Below are 18,739 nucleotides of genomic sequence, written 5' to 3'. Positions count from 1 at the left end.
TGTGGTCAAATGCTCTCATCAACACTCGAAGAGTGAATCAAAGCATAGCAAGATTACTTGGAGGCACATACCTCAGGGAGTTATTTGGCAAATTGTGATGAGAATGAATAGCAAGCAAAGTTTACTGTACCGGATGTAGAGTACAAAACTTTCAAAAGAAGGCAGAAAGTAGGGGGGGAACCTAATGATGGGACAGCACCCATAGTCCTAGATGAACTTTCTCCAACAGATAAGTTTAGGGTAAGTTCATTTATCCCTGTCATGGATGCTCTTGAAGCCAATCTAGGCAGAAGAGCAACAGTGAATAGGAGTGTGGCTGGCAATTTTTCATTTTTGTTGAAACTGCAAGCAACCAAGGAACAGATTCACAATGGCATTGAGATGTTGGTGCAAGAGTATCCAAAGATGACCTTTTGCACTCCCACCTGTACAGGCTCATGCTGAAAAGCCACCAAGATATATATCAAATAATATTTCAGGAGAAAATTTGGACTACTTTTTCCAAATGTGGAATCAATTTTCAGATTGTTCTTGTATTTAATGGTTACAAACAGAATGGTTGTCTGATCTAAGCATTCTGCTGCCTAGAAAATGATAAACTGTGACTTCCTGATTTTAATGATATAATGGAGAAGTTTGCGTCAAAAAGAGCTCGAAGGAAACTGTTCTGACTTTGTATATAGCGAAATATTATAGTATAGGTATGATTCCCCTATGAATGTTCTCTGTGAATGTCTTCATTAATTCCATACTTCTGTAAAATTATTAAAGGTTATAAATGTGTAAACAATTTAATCAATGCCGAAAATTCAGCAACGTTCTACTTCCATTGAGCAGATAAAGAAGAGGACGAGGTTTTATTTCTCATGATCAGGAGACCTCCTAGCCCTGGGCCTCCAGCTGTTTTAATCCAGGCCTGGAGGGGGGCAGAAAGGAGGCTAGAGAGGAACACGCAGGGGGAGGAAGAGGAGGAGGAATGCAGGAGGCAGCAAGCAGTGCCTTCCTGAGGGCCCAGACTTGCCCCCCACGGCTGTCCCCAGCCTGCCACCTGAGGTGACTGCACCACTGAGCAGTGATGAGAGATGTTAAGAGACCCCTATTCCCCTCACTGAGTTACTACAGTTCCCAGATTTCACAGTGAAGAGGGATTGGCTGTAGAACCACCCTGGGGTCTCTTAAGGACTCTCAGCACCCCTAACAAGTTGTGGTTCCCAGAATTATTGGGGGTTGGGGGGTTGGAGGGAAGAGCCATGACTGTTTAAAGTGGTATGATAGTGATTTGTGGTGTGAATGTGGCCTCAGTATCAGACAACTTCTGTGATGTCCTTTCTGACCCCCTCCTCTTGCTTCCGTAGGGTATTACCGAGAAGGCTTCCTGGCAGTGCAGCATGCTGTGGACATGGCAATCCTGCAGTCCCACACCAACACTTCTGCGGAAAGTCTGCTGGAAAGGTTCATGGTGGTCATTCGCCGTTTTCCCTACCCACCCTACGTCAACGACCTCTTTGTGCTGGCCATTCAGAACCAGCTTCCCCTGCTGCTCATGCTGAGCTTCACCTATACCTCGCTCAACATAGTCCGTGCTGTGGTGCATGAGAAAGAGAAGAAGCTGAAGGTAATGCAGCGATAAGTGCTTCTGACAGTCCAGGCTAGGCAGCAAGTCTTATCTGTGTGGATTTCTGCATCTGCCGGGTATATAACTGAATTTGCAGTTGCACCAAACACCTATTGACTTTGGGACTCTAATCCCAGAATTTATTACTCCTGGAGAATCATAGGGCTGGTTCCAGCTAGGTCCTATTCAGAGTAAACCCACTGGACCTGAGTTAGTCGTGTTAATTTCAGTGTGTGTACTCTGAGTAGAACTGAGCTGGATACCACCCTTGGCTTCCATCCATTTTTTGGAAAGAGATTGAGGTCCCATCTGCACTATACATTTAAAGCAGTCATATTTCGCATAAAAAGGCAGGTAGCTGCTCGCTTCTTGCTTGCATATGTTTTGGAAACAGTAAGTGATCTTACAGCGAGCAGGAAAACTGAAGAGCAATCTATATTGACCAATCTTTTGCATGGAACTGAAGGGGTATGGCTGGTTTTGAAAGATTAGAAAAGACAAACTCGGGCAGAAGAATGTGTCCAGTGTTTGCTGATTGCCCTTATCTGTTGAAAAGAACTGTAAACGTTCATAAGTGCTCCTGGCTATGGGATTCAAGGGATGAATAATGTTGGGAAGGAGTCAATGTTAGAAGAACCCAATGCTGAATTTTTGCATCCGCAGGAGTACATGCGAATGATGGGCCTCAGTAACTGGCTGCACTGGAGTGCCTGGTTCCTCATGTTCTTCCTCTTCCTCTTGGTCTCCAACTTCTTTGTCACCATCCTCTTCTGCGTAAAGGTGAGCATCTCCCAGCTGGTGTTGAAACTTAACACGCACATCAGGGTTAGCAGCACACTCAGTGTCTTCCATTTTCAAGGTTTCTTCAGTCTGTCAGTTGCTGCTGAGTTCTGAGTAGATAATGGGACTAACCGCAGGGTATTGATTTTTGCAGGTGAGCAAACAGGGAGCGGTGCTCACAAATAGTGACCCCACTCTGGTGTTTACCTTCTTGACAGTCTTCTCCATCGCATCCATCTCCTTCAGCTTCATGGTCAGCACCTTCTTCTCCAAAGGTAAGCAAAGTGACCTTGGCTGTTTGTCCGTCAGGATGAAAGAGTGACTGATTTGCACAACCACTTCTCTCAGGCTGGCAGAATCTGCTGGCTGCTGCTTAGCCCATGTTTGAAAAGTTTGTTGCCAAGTTTGCTGAAAAGCTTGTTGCCTTTCAGGCCTTGCTTTTGGTCAGTGGAAGGCAGAAAGTGGATCCAGATTTGTTGGCAGATCCCTTTGTGCTTCGAAGCTGATAAACAAGGGGGCCTGGAGGAGATTGGGAAATATTCCAAGAATGGCAGCAAGAAAATGGACCTCCCTAATGAAGCCCTACCCAATAAAGATCACATTCATATTATGTTAATGGCTGCTAAGCTCGCAATTTCACATTACTAGAAAGTGGATAATGAAATTTCTGTTGATAAATGGTATGACAGATGCTGGATTATTGCCCTGTTAGAGAAGGTTACCAATAATATAAGAATCACGAAAGGCAAATCAAACCCTATGAACCACGATGCAGTCTGGGCACCCTTTTTATTTTGTGTACATCAACATCTGATACTGGGAGACATCCACCATCCTGGCAACAATTTGATTGACCTTGGTTGACTCTCTTGTCCAGTTAGCAAGACAGGGAAAGGCTAATGTCAGTTTATTTGTTGTGCCACCAAAGGCATGCAAATTGTTATCAGCTGTAATGTGTAATAATCTCACCTGTGGGTTTTTTTTGGTCCCATTTCCTGTTGGTTTTTATGGTTTTCAGCTATTTGATTTGCATTTTATAGCTTGGCTGTGATTTCTTCTTATACTGCGATGTCTAAGGATAATAAGTAGTTTTGAAAGGAAAAAAGAAGGAAATGACTGCTCTCCCTGCAAATTATACTAGTCATAGCTGTCAACGTTTCCCTTTTTTTAAGGGAAATTCCCTTATTCCAAATAGGATTCTTCGCAAGAAAAGGGAAAAGTTGACAGCTATGATACTAGTGAGATGAAGTAAGCTAAGGCGATGGGAAACAGAGGGTGGCCAGCCATGGATTTTTGCTTGGAAGGGCTTTGAGTTCAGTTCAGTTCTGGTACTCAAAATTCTGGGGCTCACATGATGGTTCCTTTCTTGGCCCAAGGTTGTGGAGAGGAACGGAAGCACATGCACATCCCTTGTTTGTTTTTAGCCCAACGATAGGATGTCCTCTTGCAATCCACAGAGAGTCGGCCACAAGCTTAATCTCACTATCTGTAGGCAATCCGAAATGAATCCCGTACGACTTATTTCTGAGCAGATATGGGTAGGACTGTGCTCTTAAGTTGCAGAGGCAGTTAACTCCTGTTTATTCAGCCCCCTGGTGCGGCATTCCACAGCTTTATTGCTTCCAAGTTGAAAGTACAAGAAACCATGTTTTGTTTTGCTTTGCTTTTGGCCTGGCAGTTTCCCCCTCCTAGTTTCCCAGGGTGATCATAAGGCCAGGAAGTTGGTAGCGCTTTGTCTCATCATATTCCGGATTTGAAATGTTAATTATGAGGTTATGCAGGAGCATCAGTGATGTGCATGATAGCTGATAACAGACGAGCAGCTGAGTGGAAATTCCCCAGGGGTGTGGACTGCCTCTTTGTAAACCTAAAAACACATGCCTTTTTCTTCTACTGCTTTGGCCCGCTCAAGATACAGGATTGTCCCAGGCAGGGAAGTAGGTTGGGTTACCCATTGCATGTAACTTAGCCATGGTTCCTATGGCAGCTCGATTTGTAGTTGATAGTGCTTGTTGCCACTGGGACTGCAAAATCTTCCCCTGCTCGTTTGTGAAGATCAAGTTGCTATTTCAAGCATCAGAGCAGCTCAGGACTTTTTTCCTAGTTTTTTTTTTTTTGCAAAACTAACTGTCATGTCCCTTGATTCCTTTTTGCTTCCCCACCATCACATATTGGAGTAGAAGTGAATTAAGAACTGGGAGGTCTCAATAATATCCATGCACGTATAGTATTTGCTACTGTACTGCTGAATAGTAGGCTTAGCTTTCTCCCCCTAAATAAAGCATAAGAAAGGAGCCCTGTAGGTCAGACCAAAGGCTTAGCTAGTCCAGTACAGTATTCTGTTTCGCACAGTAGCTGATAATACTGAATTTCCCTCCTTTGCAACTTTATGCATCCCCACTCCCATTAGTTTTTTTCCCCTGCAGTGTGCCAAAAAACAGGGTGTGGAATGGTCCCTGAGATGATGGCATTGCTAGATTTGAGCATTGCAAAGTATGCCAGATTTAACTTTTTTTTTTAAATTACTATTGTATTTTAATATTTTGTTGGAAGCCACCCAGAGTAGCTGGGGAAACCCAGCCAGATGGGCGGGTTATAAATAATAAATTATTTATTACAAATTATTATTATTATTAATAATATATTACTACTATTATTATTATTATTATTAAGTGGGGTGTTTGGGTGGAGAATATCAAGGAAGAGGAGCTGTACATGGCTTCCTTTCAGACGAATTCGTAAGTGCTGCCCTGAGAACCACCGCTAGTCCCTGGTGTGTTTTCGACTAGTCCCAAGACTTTGGTTATCATCGCACAGGAAGGTGCCAAAGAGCAAGAGGTTTCTTTGACTCAGCCACTGCATTCCGAAGAGGCAAGCCACCTTTCCACTTTCAAATCTGAAATGCAATGTGGCTTGCCTCTTCAGCATTTGAAGCAGCTGCCTGTGGAAACATCAGAGGGCTTTGAGCTTTGTTCTCCCTGCGCCCCCCCCCCCCATGGCATGCTTATGGTATTAATTGGATCACAGCTTTAAAGCACAAGTTGTAAGGGGAGGAGATGCAATTATATGTAGGGAGTAAGAAAACCAGAATTTTCAGCACAACAAATTTCATTGTAATGCTCTAAGCCAACCCTGGGATAGTATGCCTCACTTTAATGCAATGCTGGGGACTTCTAGCCCATGAGCCTAATCAGGCCTGACGAGGCTCCCGATTTGGTAGGTGTCCCTTTTCCGAGTGCAGCTGGTCCTTGCTAAATTAGGATTTGAACCCGGTACCTGGAAATCCCACTGGAATCAGCTGCAAATGCAGCTAGTCCCTGTTGAAGGTGCCAGCAGCAACACCCCACCCCACCTTTGGCAGTTTAATGGATTGCAATGTTTACATGTCAAAAGCAACTCCAGGAATTTGAGGCCTAAGCAGTGACTATGTTAGGAACAGATTGCAGAGTGAAAAACAGCCAGGTCTAGTGTGTCACTGCAACAGTAAAACTTGAAAGTCTTGTTTGCCCCTGGTTTTCAGAGTTGCGCCTGTAATTCACTCTCTGGAAGAGGCGGGATGTGACTAAGCACAGTGAACACGTTTGTCGCTGTGGGAATGCAGACGCAGACCCTTGTTCAGCCCACCCATGCAAGAGTTTTTCATTTTGATGCTTTTTATACTGAAACTTTCCAGCCAAGCAGACAGTAATTCATTTGAGTTTTACAAGTTTAATGTACCTGTCATTGTGCATTAACAACACTTTCTTCTTAGTAGAAAACACTGCACATCAAATCACAAAAGCAATGCCATTTTTAATTGCGCTTTGTTCGTTTTTAACAGATGAAAAAGTTAACAAATCAAAACATTGTTACTTATTATATAAACAGTGATATAATGTGTATCAAGCATGTGTCCAGTCAAAAGTTTCCCTGCATATGGAATGTGAATATGTCAAGGAGAAGGGTTTGAGCCTGACCTTCTCCTTGATGTGCTAGCTTTCCAAATGCAGAGAGTTGTGTGTATGTGTGTTTTAACTTGGCAGAGTGTTCAGATCATGTTCAGACTGCCCCACCTGCAGTCTGAAGTGATACACTCCTGGAAAGGTGTTATAGACGCCATATACAGTGGTACCTCGGGTTAAGTACTTAATTCGTTCCGGAGGTCCGTTCTTAACCTGAAACTGTTCTTAACCTGAAGCACCACTTTAGCTAATGGGACCTCCCGCTGCTGCCGTGCCGCTGGAGCACGATTTCTGTTCTCATCCTGAAGCAAAGTTCTTAACCCAGGATACTATTTCTGGGTTAGCGGAGTCTGTAACCTGAAGCGTATGTAACCCGAGGTACCACTGTATACATATTGTCAGGGAATCAGGAGCAGGAGCACTGGGGAGAGAGGAATTGGAGAGCGAAGGGGAAGAATCCGAGGGCAGCGTAGGGGAGTATGACAGTGGCCCGAGAGATTCCATGAGCTTCTCCAGCGAATCAGAAGATTCCCAGAAGGGGGCGCCGATGGTCAGAGCAAGGGGGGTCCCAGGGGGGACGCACCAGAAACAAGGAGCCAGAGGGGAACCCCAAAGCAGCAGTGGAGGATCGGGACCAGTTTCCCCACCAGAGCGTAGTGGGGGGGAAGAGTCACATGTGTCAGGGCCAGCGTCTCCTCCGGAGGGGAGGGAGAGTGAGTCAGGGCTGACCACGCCTCCATCGGAGAGTGGGGGAATGGAGGGGAGGTCAGTTGCAGCTAGCCCACCCGAAGGGGGAAGCAGTGACAGCAGCAGTGAAACGGTTAGGAGGAAAACTGCTGGCTGGGCGCGTGCGCCAAGTTCAAATGTACAGGCGCGTGGGACAGCAGGAGACCCGGATGGGGAACCAGCTCCTAAAGCCCGCCGGAGGGAGGGAGAAGGCTCAGGGGAATCAGCGTCAGAAGAGGCTAGAAAGGGCGAGACCCCGGCGGGCAGGCGGACCCAGAGGAGGAAGGAGCAGCGGAAAAGGTGGAGCAAGGTCTTAAATTGGTGTAGAGGGGGAGGAGACTCAGAAGGGTCATCAGCCGTCTAAAGCTTGAGACGTGGGGCTGTGCACTGCGGCTCTGGAAGTGAAACTGAACTTCAATAAAGACTTTTGTATTTAACAACAAAGCAGCGTTGGTCCTTTGTGAGCTGGGACCTTGGGCAGCTCTGACACATATATATATTTCTTTTTTTAAAAAAAGATTTAGACATACAGTATAAGTCTGGCGCAGGGGGTTGGAACCACATATGAGTAATGAGCATGCTCAGTGTACACAGAATGCTGACTGACTGTTTTGGGGAAACAGGGAAGGAAAAGGAGACTGCAATGGAGTGTCCAGGAAAAGGGTATTATCTTGCTGGAGTCCTGAGCAGGAGCACTCCATGCTGCAAATGTTTTTTGTAGGTCCCCCTTCATATTGCATTTTGCTCCTCAGTTTAGGAAAAAAGGTGTCAGGACCACATGACCCTCTTTTGCCCCTCCCTTCATACACTGGTTTTGATGTCGCGAGTTGGGTTTCCACGAAACAAAGAGTTCCTATTGAATTTGTTAGTGCACATGAATCCTTGCCGTTATTTTCTCTCAATATTGTCTCTCTCGTTTGCATTCCCAGCAAACGTGGCGGCAGCTGCTGGGGGCTTCCTCTACTTCTTCTCCTACATTCCATACTTCTTCATCTCCCCACGCTACGACACGATGACACACAACCAGAAGCTTTCGTCGTGCCTCATTTCCAACGTCGCCATGGCTATGGGAGCGCAGTTGATCGGCATGTTCGAAGGGAAAGGTGAGTTGGCTAGGATGCTTCTGGGCAGGCAAGAATCCCACCCTCTTGGCTGGCTGCCAGTTTTTGTGGATGCAAATCCTCCTCTGGCAGAAACCGCCGAGCTGCTTTTGCTCTTTGTGTACGTGCAGGAATGCACAGAGCCCATTGTTAAACTATGGAACTCTGCAGCACAGGAGGCAATGTGGCTGCCAACTTGGGTGGTTTTTTAAAAAGATTGGGCTAGTTCATGGAGGATAAGACTATAGATGGCTACTAGCCGTGATGGCAGTGCTCTGACAGTAGGCCTGGTCAATATATCGATATATCACCCAGGATTGGTACAAGGAGTAGACCATGATGTCAGCTTCACTCAGTGGTATATTGCTGGTGAAACCGCCACCACTTCCGAGTCCCTCTGCTAGCTACAGTGGTACCTCGGGTTAAGAACTTAATTCATTCTGGAGGTCCGTTCTTAACCTGAAACTGTTCTTAACCTGAAGCACCACTTTAGCTAATGGGGCCTCCTGCTGCCGCTGTGGAATTTCTGTTCTCATCCTGAAGCAAAGTTCTTAACCCAAGGTACTATTTCTGGGTTAGTGGAATCTGTAACCTGAAGCGTCTGTAACCTGAAGCGTCTGTAGCCCGAGGTACCCCTGTACTTCTTCCAGCGCGTGTTGCCATCACACTCTGCCCTCATACTGTGCAGAAGGAGAAAAAAGCTTCATTGGGGAGGCACCGATAACAGCTTGTTCCTCTGCATCTTTTAACTGCTTGGCTGAGGAGTGTGTGGTTGCTGCTCCCCTCAGCTGAGCAGTTAAAGGATCCCCCAGTCCAGCGCTGGTTCCTGCGCAAGCGGGGGTGGGGGAAGCACCAGGGATGACTCAGCTGGGGATGGGGAGCCCTCCCCATCGCTGGCAGAGCTGCCCAAAGGAGCCCCGCTGCTCTCCCTACTCATCCGTGAGCGGGGAGAGCACCGGGGATGACTGAGCTGGGGATTGGGAGCCGTCCCGTGCCCCAGGTGAGCTGTACAAACAAGCTGCCTTGTCCCAGCCCGCTAGGCGCTGGGATGAACCCTCCTCAGCTCCCACGGTGAGAGCTGCAGCAATTTCTCTCCTTTTTTTCTTTTTTCTTTTGAAAATCTTTAATAATTTTCACATAGACAAATATACATAACATATAGTACAAAAGACGATACAAATGAATAAAAACAATAAAGTAAGGAAAGTTAGAAAAACAAACATAAGCAAATACAATATATTACACTTTCATAACAAATTAAAATATGTAACTTCCAATAATTCTCATTATACTACTTATGTTATCTGTATTCCTTGCACAGATTCACATTATTTTATTTTGTATATAGATATATAATCCACTATTACATTTTGAACAATTCTTGGTTATCAGTATCACTCTATTTCTGCAAGTTCGTACAGTACATTTTCAAGTATTCTTTATATATTTTCCATTCCCTAAATACCTTTTGGTTTGACATTCCTCTTAAGTTTTCCAGTCAGTTTTGCTAGTTGCTGAGGCCAATGCAGCTTGTTTTTGAACATCGCCAGACCGCGATGTTTGGTTGGTGATATACTGTGATGCTGAAAGGCTGATATCGGCCAGCCCTACTCCGCCATAGGCAATTCTTCTGAATGCCAGTTGCTGGAAACCACAGGAAAGGAAAGTGCTCTTGTGCTCAGGTTCCCACAGACATCTGGTTGGCTGCTGCAAGCAGTGGCGTAGCGTGGGTTGTCAGCACCCGGGGCAAGGCAAGTAATTTGCGCCCCCTAACCCGTGGATTTGCGCCCCCTAACCTGTGGATTTGCGCCCCCTAACCCTAACCCCCAGATGTTGCGCCCGGTGCGGCCGGCCCCCCCTGCACCCCCCACGCTACGCCACTGGCTGCAGGAACAGAATGCTGGACTAGATGGGTCATTAGGCTGATCCATCAGGCTCTTCTTATATCTTTATGGCATGGCATGGGTTGCAGCAACCAGTGTGGTGTAGTGGTTAGAACGCTGGCCCAGGACCCTGGGAAACCAGGGTTCGAATCCCCACTAAGCTATGCAGCTCACTGGGTGTCCCCTTGGAGCAGTAACCTTGATCCTTGGAGGAAAGTTGGAATTTAATTGTATTAATGCAGATTGTACCATAACAGAATGGCAGGAAATGTTGATTGTTTGCTGCGTTGGTCGTGATTAGCTCCCAAAAGAGGGTGGTGAGATTAGTACTCTGTGAAAGAATGTATTCACCCACGGTGTGAATTGCCTAACTATCATCAGGAGACAGGCAGCCATAGGTTTGTCCTGGGCTGGGCTCTGTATCTGTTGCTGTATCTCTTGCAAGCAGGAGTCAGTGTGAGACCAACTCACATGACTTACCAGCTGGTTATTGAGCAACTGGTAAATGTTTGTTCAGCTGCAATACTCTTGTTGTTCCAGCTCTGGCTGGAGTTAAAAGCGGGCTGAATATTTCTTCAATTTTTCTTTCTTTCTCCTGGAAAAAACCACAAACAAACAAAAGTGCAGCATATAATAATAATAATAATAATTAATAATAGTAAAATTTTATTTATATCCTGCCCTCCCCAGCCGAAGCCGGGCTCAGAACGGCTAACAACAGTAAAAATAACACAGTTTATATAAAGTCACAATCAGTTAATTGAAATACATTCTAAAATCAATTCCTTCTAAAATCAATTCAAAATCAAATTAATGGCAACCATTGGGCTAGAGTGGGCTAAAATATTTTTTATTTATAAGCGTATTCTGTGTACATTGTTGTTGTTGTTTAGTCGTTTAGTCGTGTCTGACTCTTTGTGACCCCATAGACCAGAGCACGCCAGGCACTTCTGTCTTCCACTGCCTCCCGCAGTTTACTGCCTCAGATGGTGCTCTGCAAAGAACAGGTTTGATAGGTATCTAGTCCAAGAGGTTTCCAGTCAAAACACGTACAGGGAAAGTACAGGGAGGAATAATGGAGACAGGGATAAACAGGGAAAGAAGTTTAGCTGGTGCAGCCATTTCCTCAAAACCATGGCCATCTTCTCAGCACCTGATGTCGCAAGTGATGTCAGGTGTGGGGGCAGAGAGGAATGTGGCTTCCAGCGCACAGTCAGGAGCCTGTCAGCTGATAAACATGCCTTTTGGAATCGCCTGTGGCATTGTGGTGATTAAAGTGTCAGGCTAGGACCTGCGAGACCAGGGTTCAAATCCCCACCCACTCCCGCCAGCATGGTTGATGGTCAGGGCTGATGAGAGGTCACCATGTTGACTGCCCCTTGTCTGAACGATTCCTGGAAGAACTGTTTTTGAGAAGGGACTTGAAGTAAGTAAGGCGATGGCCTGGAGGCTCTCTCGTAGGCAGATGTTGGAGTGTGAAGGATCAAGGGAGAGTCAATCAGGTCTGCAAGTATCCACCACAATCAGTGGCAGCTGGTGCCCATTGGGACTGGCAGGGCAGAAAGCAAGGAGCTCAACAGCAGGCGGAGCCAGAGCCCATGGCAACTAATTCTAGTTTTGTCCCCATCTTCTTAGCCACCCACCCTGTCTCAGGTCCTTATCTGCAATAACCATGAAGTCTCTGCGCTCTGTTTCCACGGTTGGAGGCAGAAATGCTTCTGAATACCATTTGCTGGAAACTGCAGGAGGGGAGAGGTCTCCTGTGCTTGAATCCTGCTTGCTGGTTTTCCACAAGCTTCTGTTGGGCCACTGTGAGAACAGGGTGCTGGACTAGATGGGGTAGTTGGCCTGATCCAGCAGGCTCTTTTCATATTCTTAAGTTCTTAATCCACCATCGTACTGGACTACCTCGTAAGATTGTTGTAAAGCTACCCAAGATAGTACATGCAATGTGGTTCGGACACTCAGAATCTTTTGTTGTATTGAAATATTTCTTGTATACTCCAAACCGGCTAGTAAATATTCTCCACAATGATGTAGCATTAAGTATTTAAAACAAAAACAACTTTGGGATCCCTAATTCGGGAGGAGAGGGTCAGAAGAAAGGGATGTCTTGTTCCCCACCCTGGCGCCTCACCTTTCAGGTCTCAGCAACCTGCTTTCACTTTGCGCTGTTGGATGCAAAACAGAACTTGGATGCCGAGACCACATAACACCAGTCTTGAAAGACCTACATTGACTCCCAGTACGTTTCGGAGCACAATTCAAAGTGTTGGTGCTGACCTTTAAAGCCCTAAACGGCCTTGGTCCAGTATATCTGAAGGAGCGTCTCCACCCCCATCGTTCTGCCTGGACACTGAGGTCCAGTGCTGAGGGCCTTCTGGCGGTTCCCTCACTGCGAGAAGCCAAGTTACAGGGAACCAGGCAGAGGGCCTTCTCGGTAGTGGCACCCGCCCTGTGGAATGCCCTCCCACCAGATGTCAAAGTGAACAACTACTACCAGACTTTTAGAAGACATCTGAAGGCAGCCATGTTTAGGGAAGCTTTTAATGTTTGATGCATTACTGTATTTTAATATTTTGTTGGAAGCCGCCCAGAGTGGCTGGGGAAGCCCAGCCAGATGGGTGGGGTATAAATAAATTATTATTATTATTATTATTATTATTATTATTATTATTATTATTCTGTTTTCCAGGCACTGGGGTGCAGTGGAGGGACCTTCTGAAACCAGTCAGCGTGGATGATAACTTCACTGTGGCTCACGTCCTAGGGATGCTACTCCTGGACTCGGTGCTGTATGGCTTGGTGGCCTGGTATGTGGAAGCCGTCTTCCCAGGAGAGTATGGCATCCCACAGCCCTGGTACTTCTTCTTGATGGTGAGTCCTGTGCTGATCTCTCTCCCAATACCAGCTGTTGTGTAGCCTAGCCTTTGCCAACCTGCTCCCTCCAGTTGCTTTGGACGACAACTTGCACGTGGTAATTGAAAACATCTGGAGCTTAGTAACGGGGAAGAGTCCAGTGCCGAGGGTATGCTGTGACGATTCTCAGGAACACAGAAAAAGAACAAGTTGTGGAACTGAGAAATGGAACGTTTGTGGTGGGGTTTGACGCTGTGAGGACACATGCAGAAAAACTTGGTTTGTCACCCAAACCTGGACACCTGATTTTACTATCTCTGGACTAGCCATAAGCTGCCACCAAGGTTTCTTTTATGATTTACAGCTAATGATTTGTCCAGAGAGCCAAACCATGATTCTGGGATTGAATGGCAGGCTAAACCAAACCAGCAGAGGAGTGACTGGAAGAGGAGCAAAGCAACTGTGATCTCCTCTTCTAGGAAGTACATGGCCATGTTTATGCCAGGACTTGGTTTGGTCCAGCGTGGCTTGTGAGCCAGGCCATTGTTTTAGGCCAGTGGCTTTCAACCAGTGTGCTGTGGCACCCTAGGGTGCCTTGAATGATGGTTGGGCGTGCTGTGGGCAACACTGGCCTCTGTCCCTCTTTCCTTCCTTCCCTTCTCTTATGCCCTCTTGCGTCTCTGCCTCCCAGAGACTTGCACAGCTGTTTGTTGCAGCAACCCTGGTTATAAGCTCCCCAGGCAAATGGTGCCTCTGGGGCTGGCTAGGGGATGCTTCCCAGGCCCCTGTGGAGCAGTGTGAGGAAGCACCTTTCTTTGGGGTGGGTGGGTAGCTCAGTGATCAGAGGTGGCAGCAGCGGCTGCCCAGACAAGAGGAGAGGAGGCTGAGGGAACACTCCACAAGGGAGGTTGTTCGAAAAAGAGTGAGAGGCTGCCAGCTCTGCAGGCAAGGGGTGATTTAACTGGGCTCCTGAGCCCCACAGGGGTGCCGCAGAAAGAATGTAGTTGGTCAAGGGAGCCATGGACTCAAATAGGTTTAAAACCTCTGTTTTAGGCAAACAAACAAGGCATAGTAGCTGATCTATTTCTGTCTTCATTAGAGGACATCATAATAGCAATTAGTGGCAACAACTTGTTCTGCTACCAGGCTTCCTGATCTGACCAAGTGGATATATGTGAGCTCCATTTGGTATCTATGAATAGCTAAAATGAATATTGACTCTTCATGAATCCCTGATGCTCATTCTTACTCTTGCATCATGCATCATGCAGGCTGGGGCTGATGGGAACTGTAGTCCAAAGCATCTGGAGGACACCAGATTGGGAATGGCTGGCGCTGGGGGTAGAAGTTCACCCTGTTTCATTGGAACCAAACAAAATAGACAGAGGACCTCAGCTGGCATAAATAAGTAGTAGAGTATGAGAGTGAGAGATTTGTTCACCACCCTTCATCCGAAGATCATAGGGTGGTCTACAACGTAAAAATACAAAATGAGAACACAAAATACATACTAAAACAAAGGCAAGTCAATAGTTTATTGCAATTTATTCTTTTGAGCATCTGGTATGTGGCCCCTGGAAGGGTGAATGTGGCCCTCAGACTGAAAAAGCTGCCTCACCCCGTCAATGAAATAATTGGCAAACTCCAATTGTTCGCAACAATAAGAGCCTCCCTGTTTGTCTCTCCTTAGCCTTCGTATTGGTGTGGGAGTCCTCAGACAGTGCTGGGAAAGGAGAAAGAAGAGGAGGAGGACCCAGAGAAGGCCCTGAAAAGCCAGTACATAGAAGAGGAGCCGTCGGACCTGGTTTCAGGGATCAAAATTAAGCACCTGTCCAAGGTGGGTTCTTCTGGGATGCCGCACTCTGAAAGCTGAGTTGTGCAACAGCAGCTTATGGAAAGAGCATCTGAATGCCTGTTTATGTATACTTCTCACTTGGCTGTCCTCAGGTGTTCAAGATGGGGAACAAAACCAAGGAAGCCGTAAGGGACCTGACCCTGAACATGTATGAGGGGCAAATCACAGTGCTTCTGGGGCACAATGGTGCTGGGAAGACGACGACTTTGTCCATGCTCACAGGTGAGGTTGGGCTGTTGGGACTAGGCTGGAAGGGCAGTGGTAGACTATCTGCTTTGCATGCAGAAGGTCCCAGGTTCAATCCCTATCATCTCCAGGTAGGACTGGGATAGATTACCTGCCTGAAACCCTAGACAGTGGCTGCCAGTCAGTGTAGATAATACTGAACTAGAGGGACCAAAAGGTCTGACTCAGCATAAGACAGCTTCCTAGGCGCCTATGATCATCATCATCACCATGCTGAGCCTGAATAATGAGTCAAGGCTATATTTACAAAAACGCATCTGTTAGGAGCAAGTGTGCATAAAAAGGAACATATTAATGAAGATACAGAAATGCGCTATATTTGCTAACAAAATGTGGGAATTCACACCCCCCACCTGGTAATAGGTTACAGTAATTAACGGGGTTTGAAATGGTTGAGATTCAGTTTATGTACCACACAGGCAGCAAACTGGGATTGGATACACCCAAGAGAGAGTTGTGGACAGTCTTGGCAGGGATACTATAAAATGCCTTTTAAACCTTCTCGGATTTTAGAGGATCCATCTAATCTAATGGCCGCTAATCTGAAGGCTGTTCCTTTTCCCCAGGACTGTATCCTCCAACAAGTGGCCAAGCATACATCAATGGCTATGAGATCTCCCAGGACATGAATCTGATCCGAAAAAGTCTTGGCCTCTGCCCTCAGCACGACGTCCTCTTTGACCAAATGACAGTGGAAGAGCACCTGTACTTCTACGCTGGGGTAATCTCGGATAAATATTGCGAGGCTTCTTTTTATCCTTTGTTACATAGCATGGTGTAACTCTTCAGGAGATACCCTACATTAAATGAATGGTGTATATTCTCACTTAGAACACTGGCAATAACAATATTCTGTAAAAGCAAAGGCCATACAGGCTGGAGGGAGATGCAGATGATGGGTGCACATTTCTTGGGCTTATGAATGCACACATGAGCTTTTCCTATGTGCAGCGTTGATGCACCTTCAGGCCGATGCCACAATGTGGACAAAGTGCAATAGGGCTCTGGGGTCAGCAGTTGTCAACTACAGGGACTAGAAACCTGTTCGGGTTTTTTTTAACCTTTTTGTCTGACTGGGGATTAGGAATCTCTGGTCCTCCAGATGCTGTTTGATTCCAACTCCCATCAGCCCCATCCAGCATGACCAATACGTAGGGATGGATCACACATTCCCCAACCCTGATTTAAATGAAAGCAGCAGCAGCAGCATAAAAATTATTATTTTTTTTGTCAACCCGTGTGCTAACTCTTTTTCCATTCTATTTCCTCTCAGTTGAAAGGTTTTCCTGCGGAGAAATGTCTAGAGGAGATAACCCGCATCCTGCACATCCTCAGCCTACAGGAGAAACGCTTCTCTCTGTCTAAAGCATTGTCTGGGGGGATGAAACGGAAGCTCTCCATTGGCATCGCACTCATTGGAGACTCCAAAGTGAGTCTTGAGAGTCCTCTGTTTTCTTTCTTCGTTATTCTTTCTGCCACCCCATTTGCTTCCATTTCCCCCTGCCACTGCATGAAATTAGGCCTCAGGTTGCCCCCCACTTCTCTAACAATTGCGTCACACTTCTATCCTCTGTATTCTGGGTACCGTATTTTTCGCTCTATAAGACGCACCTGACCATAAGACGCACCTAGTTTTTAGAGGAGTAAAACAAGGAAAAAAATATTCTGAATCAAATGTTGTTGAAGAGGCTTTGCGTGGCTATCCCTGAAGCCAGAACAGCAAGAGGGATTGCTGCACAGCTCTCCCTCTCTGTGCAGCGTCATTCGCTCCATAAGACGCACACACATTTCCCCTTACTTTTTAGGAGGGAAAAAGTACGTCTTATAGAGCGAAAAATACGGTATGTGCCCTTCATATCTTACGCCAGTTGTGTTTCACCTTGCACTGAGGCCTCTTCTCTCTGCACTGTCTAGGTGGTGATGCTAGACGAGCCAACCTCAGGCATGGATCCGGTTTCCCGCCGGGCCACCTGGGAGCTTTTGCAGCAGCAGCGGAGTACTCGCACCATCCTGCTCACCACACACTTCATGGACGAAGCAGATCTGCTGGGCGACCGCATTGCGATTATGGCGAAGGGGGAGCTCCAGTGCTGTGGGTCTTCACTCTTTCTCAAGCATAAATACGGTAAGGAGAATCCAGCTTGTGCCAGCACCTGACTTGAAGAAGCCCACAAAGAAATAAGGACCTTGCAGTGGGCGACATTCCCCTTTGGTAGCATTCACAGAATTATTTCATTCTGTATGAGACTTGGAGGGGGAAGAGCCTAGTGACCTGTATGGGACAGGGGCTTTAAATGTAGGTGCCCTCACCAATGGTTCGTATATATTCTTCATTAAAAATTTTTAAAAAACCTGTCAGGCATCTGGCAATTTCAGCGAAGCAATTGTTATTGCAGGGCAGCCTGTTGGTATGTAGTTTGAACACCCCTGAATGCTTCTTGACTGGATGGAGTTCAGTGGTAGATCATCTGCTTTGTTTGCAGAGGGTCCCATGTTCAAGCATGAGACTCTTAATCTCAGGGTTGTGGGTTCGAGCCTCAGGTTGAGCAAAAGATTCCTGCATTGCAGGGGGTTGGACTAGATGACCCCTGTGGTCCCTTCCGACTTTGTATTTCTATGATCTAATCCCCAGCATCTTCAAGCAGGGAAAGATCCTTGGCCTCAGACACTGGATTGCTGCTACCAGGCAGTACTATTAGACAATGCTTTGCTAGATGGACCAACAGTCTGGTGCATTCAGACATGGGAAATATTTCGTTCATTTTCCTGATTATAATGCTAGCACTTCTGTCTTGTTTAGGGAAGGTTTTTTTTTAAAAAAAAAATGACTGATGTGTTAATGTATTTTTAATCTCCTGTTGGAAGCCGGCCAGAGTGGCTGGGGAAACCCAGCCAGATGGGTGGGGTATAAGTAATAATTTATTTATTTATTTATTTATTTATTTATTTCCAGTGTCACTTTCACACTGCAGTGCCTGTTGTGGAACTGTGGCTTATTTACTGATATACCGACATGCCACACTAAATTAAATTCACGCCAAGTGGCTGTGCGGTGACACAAGAACCAACATAATTGGACAATAGTGCTCCTCCCCAACCCTTTCCACACATACCTGCTTTTGTTTCCCCATGATTCCCCCCATGAAAAGGGCAGGAAAGAATTGTATGTCAATACCCTTTTTATTTTTTGTTTTTTATTAGTTTTCCTGATGAACAAACACAGAGAATAAAAAATAGTATGCCAATATCCTTCCCCAAATTTCACCACTTTAGTGATTTTAGGGGTTACAGGGCAGGGGGCACAGACAGTTTTTTAATGGAATCAAACAGCAAAGAAATCACTTTATTCCATTAGTTTTCCGGAAGTGGTTTTTACATCACATTAAAGCCCCAACATAATGCGGAAATTAACAGTTAGGTAAAATGTCAGGGAAGTGGAACAAAATAAATGGAAACTCAGCATGAGGCAGCTTCCTATGTGCACACAAAAATCTCTTCTCTTCTCCCGTACTTCTTTCCCCCCCCCCAAAAAAACTCCATCTGCTCCCTTTCAGGTGCAGGATACCACATGGTGATGGTGAAGGAGCCGTGCTGCAACCTTGGCGAAATCTCCCGTCTCATCTATCACTATGTGCCCAACGCCACCCTGGAGAGCAACGCTGGGGCGGAGCTGTCCTTCATCCTTCCCAAAGAGAGTACACACAGGTAATGTCATCCTCTGCAACAACTGAAGA

The 18,739-nt window shown here is 46.2% G+C and overlaps 1 protein-coding gene across 2 annotated transcripts in view; it reads left to right on the top strand.

Annotated features, from left to right (window-relative positions):
* The window catches only part of ABCA3 (ATP binding cassette subfamily A member 3), a 75,431-nt gene that overhangs the window by 31,069 nt on the left and 25,623 nt on the right, over window positions 1-18,739 (top strand). For both annotated transcript variants that reach the window (XM_083584850.1, XM_083584851.1), the window contains exons 6-16: window positions 1,356-1,615; window positions 2,279-2,395; window positions 2,550-2,670; window positions 7,992-8,165; window positions 12,741-12,922; window positions 14,595-14,741; window positions 14,852-14,981; window positions 15,572-15,726; window positions 16,279-16,434; window positions 16,920-17,130; window positions 18,560-18,710. In XM_083584850.1, coding sequence (XP_083440976.1) covers window positions 1,356-1,615; window positions 2,279-2,395; window positions 2,550-2,670; window positions 7,992-8,165; window positions 12,741-12,922; window positions 14,595-14,741; window positions 14,852-14,981; window positions 15,572-15,726; window positions 16,279-16,434; window positions 16,920-17,130; window positions 18,560-18,710 — 1,804 coding nt within the window. The remainder of the gene's footprint in view (window positions 1-1,355; window positions 1,616-2,278; window positions 2,396-2,549; window positions 2,671-7,991; window positions 8,166-12,740; window positions 12,923-14,594; window positions 14,742-14,851; window positions 14,982-15,571; window positions 15,727-16,278; window positions 16,435-16,919; window positions 17,131-18,559; window positions 18,711-18,739) is intronic.

Source organism: Podarcis filfolensis, assembly GCF_964270895.1.
Source record: "Podarcis filfolensis genome assembly, chromosome: 14".
Taxonomy (NCBI): domain Eukaryota; kingdom Metazoa; phylum Chordata; class Lepidosauria; order Squamata; family Lacertidae; genus Podarcis; species Podarcis filfolensis.
Note: the sequence above shows the minus strand (reverse complement) of the source record. Positions and strands in the feature narration are given on the sequence as shown.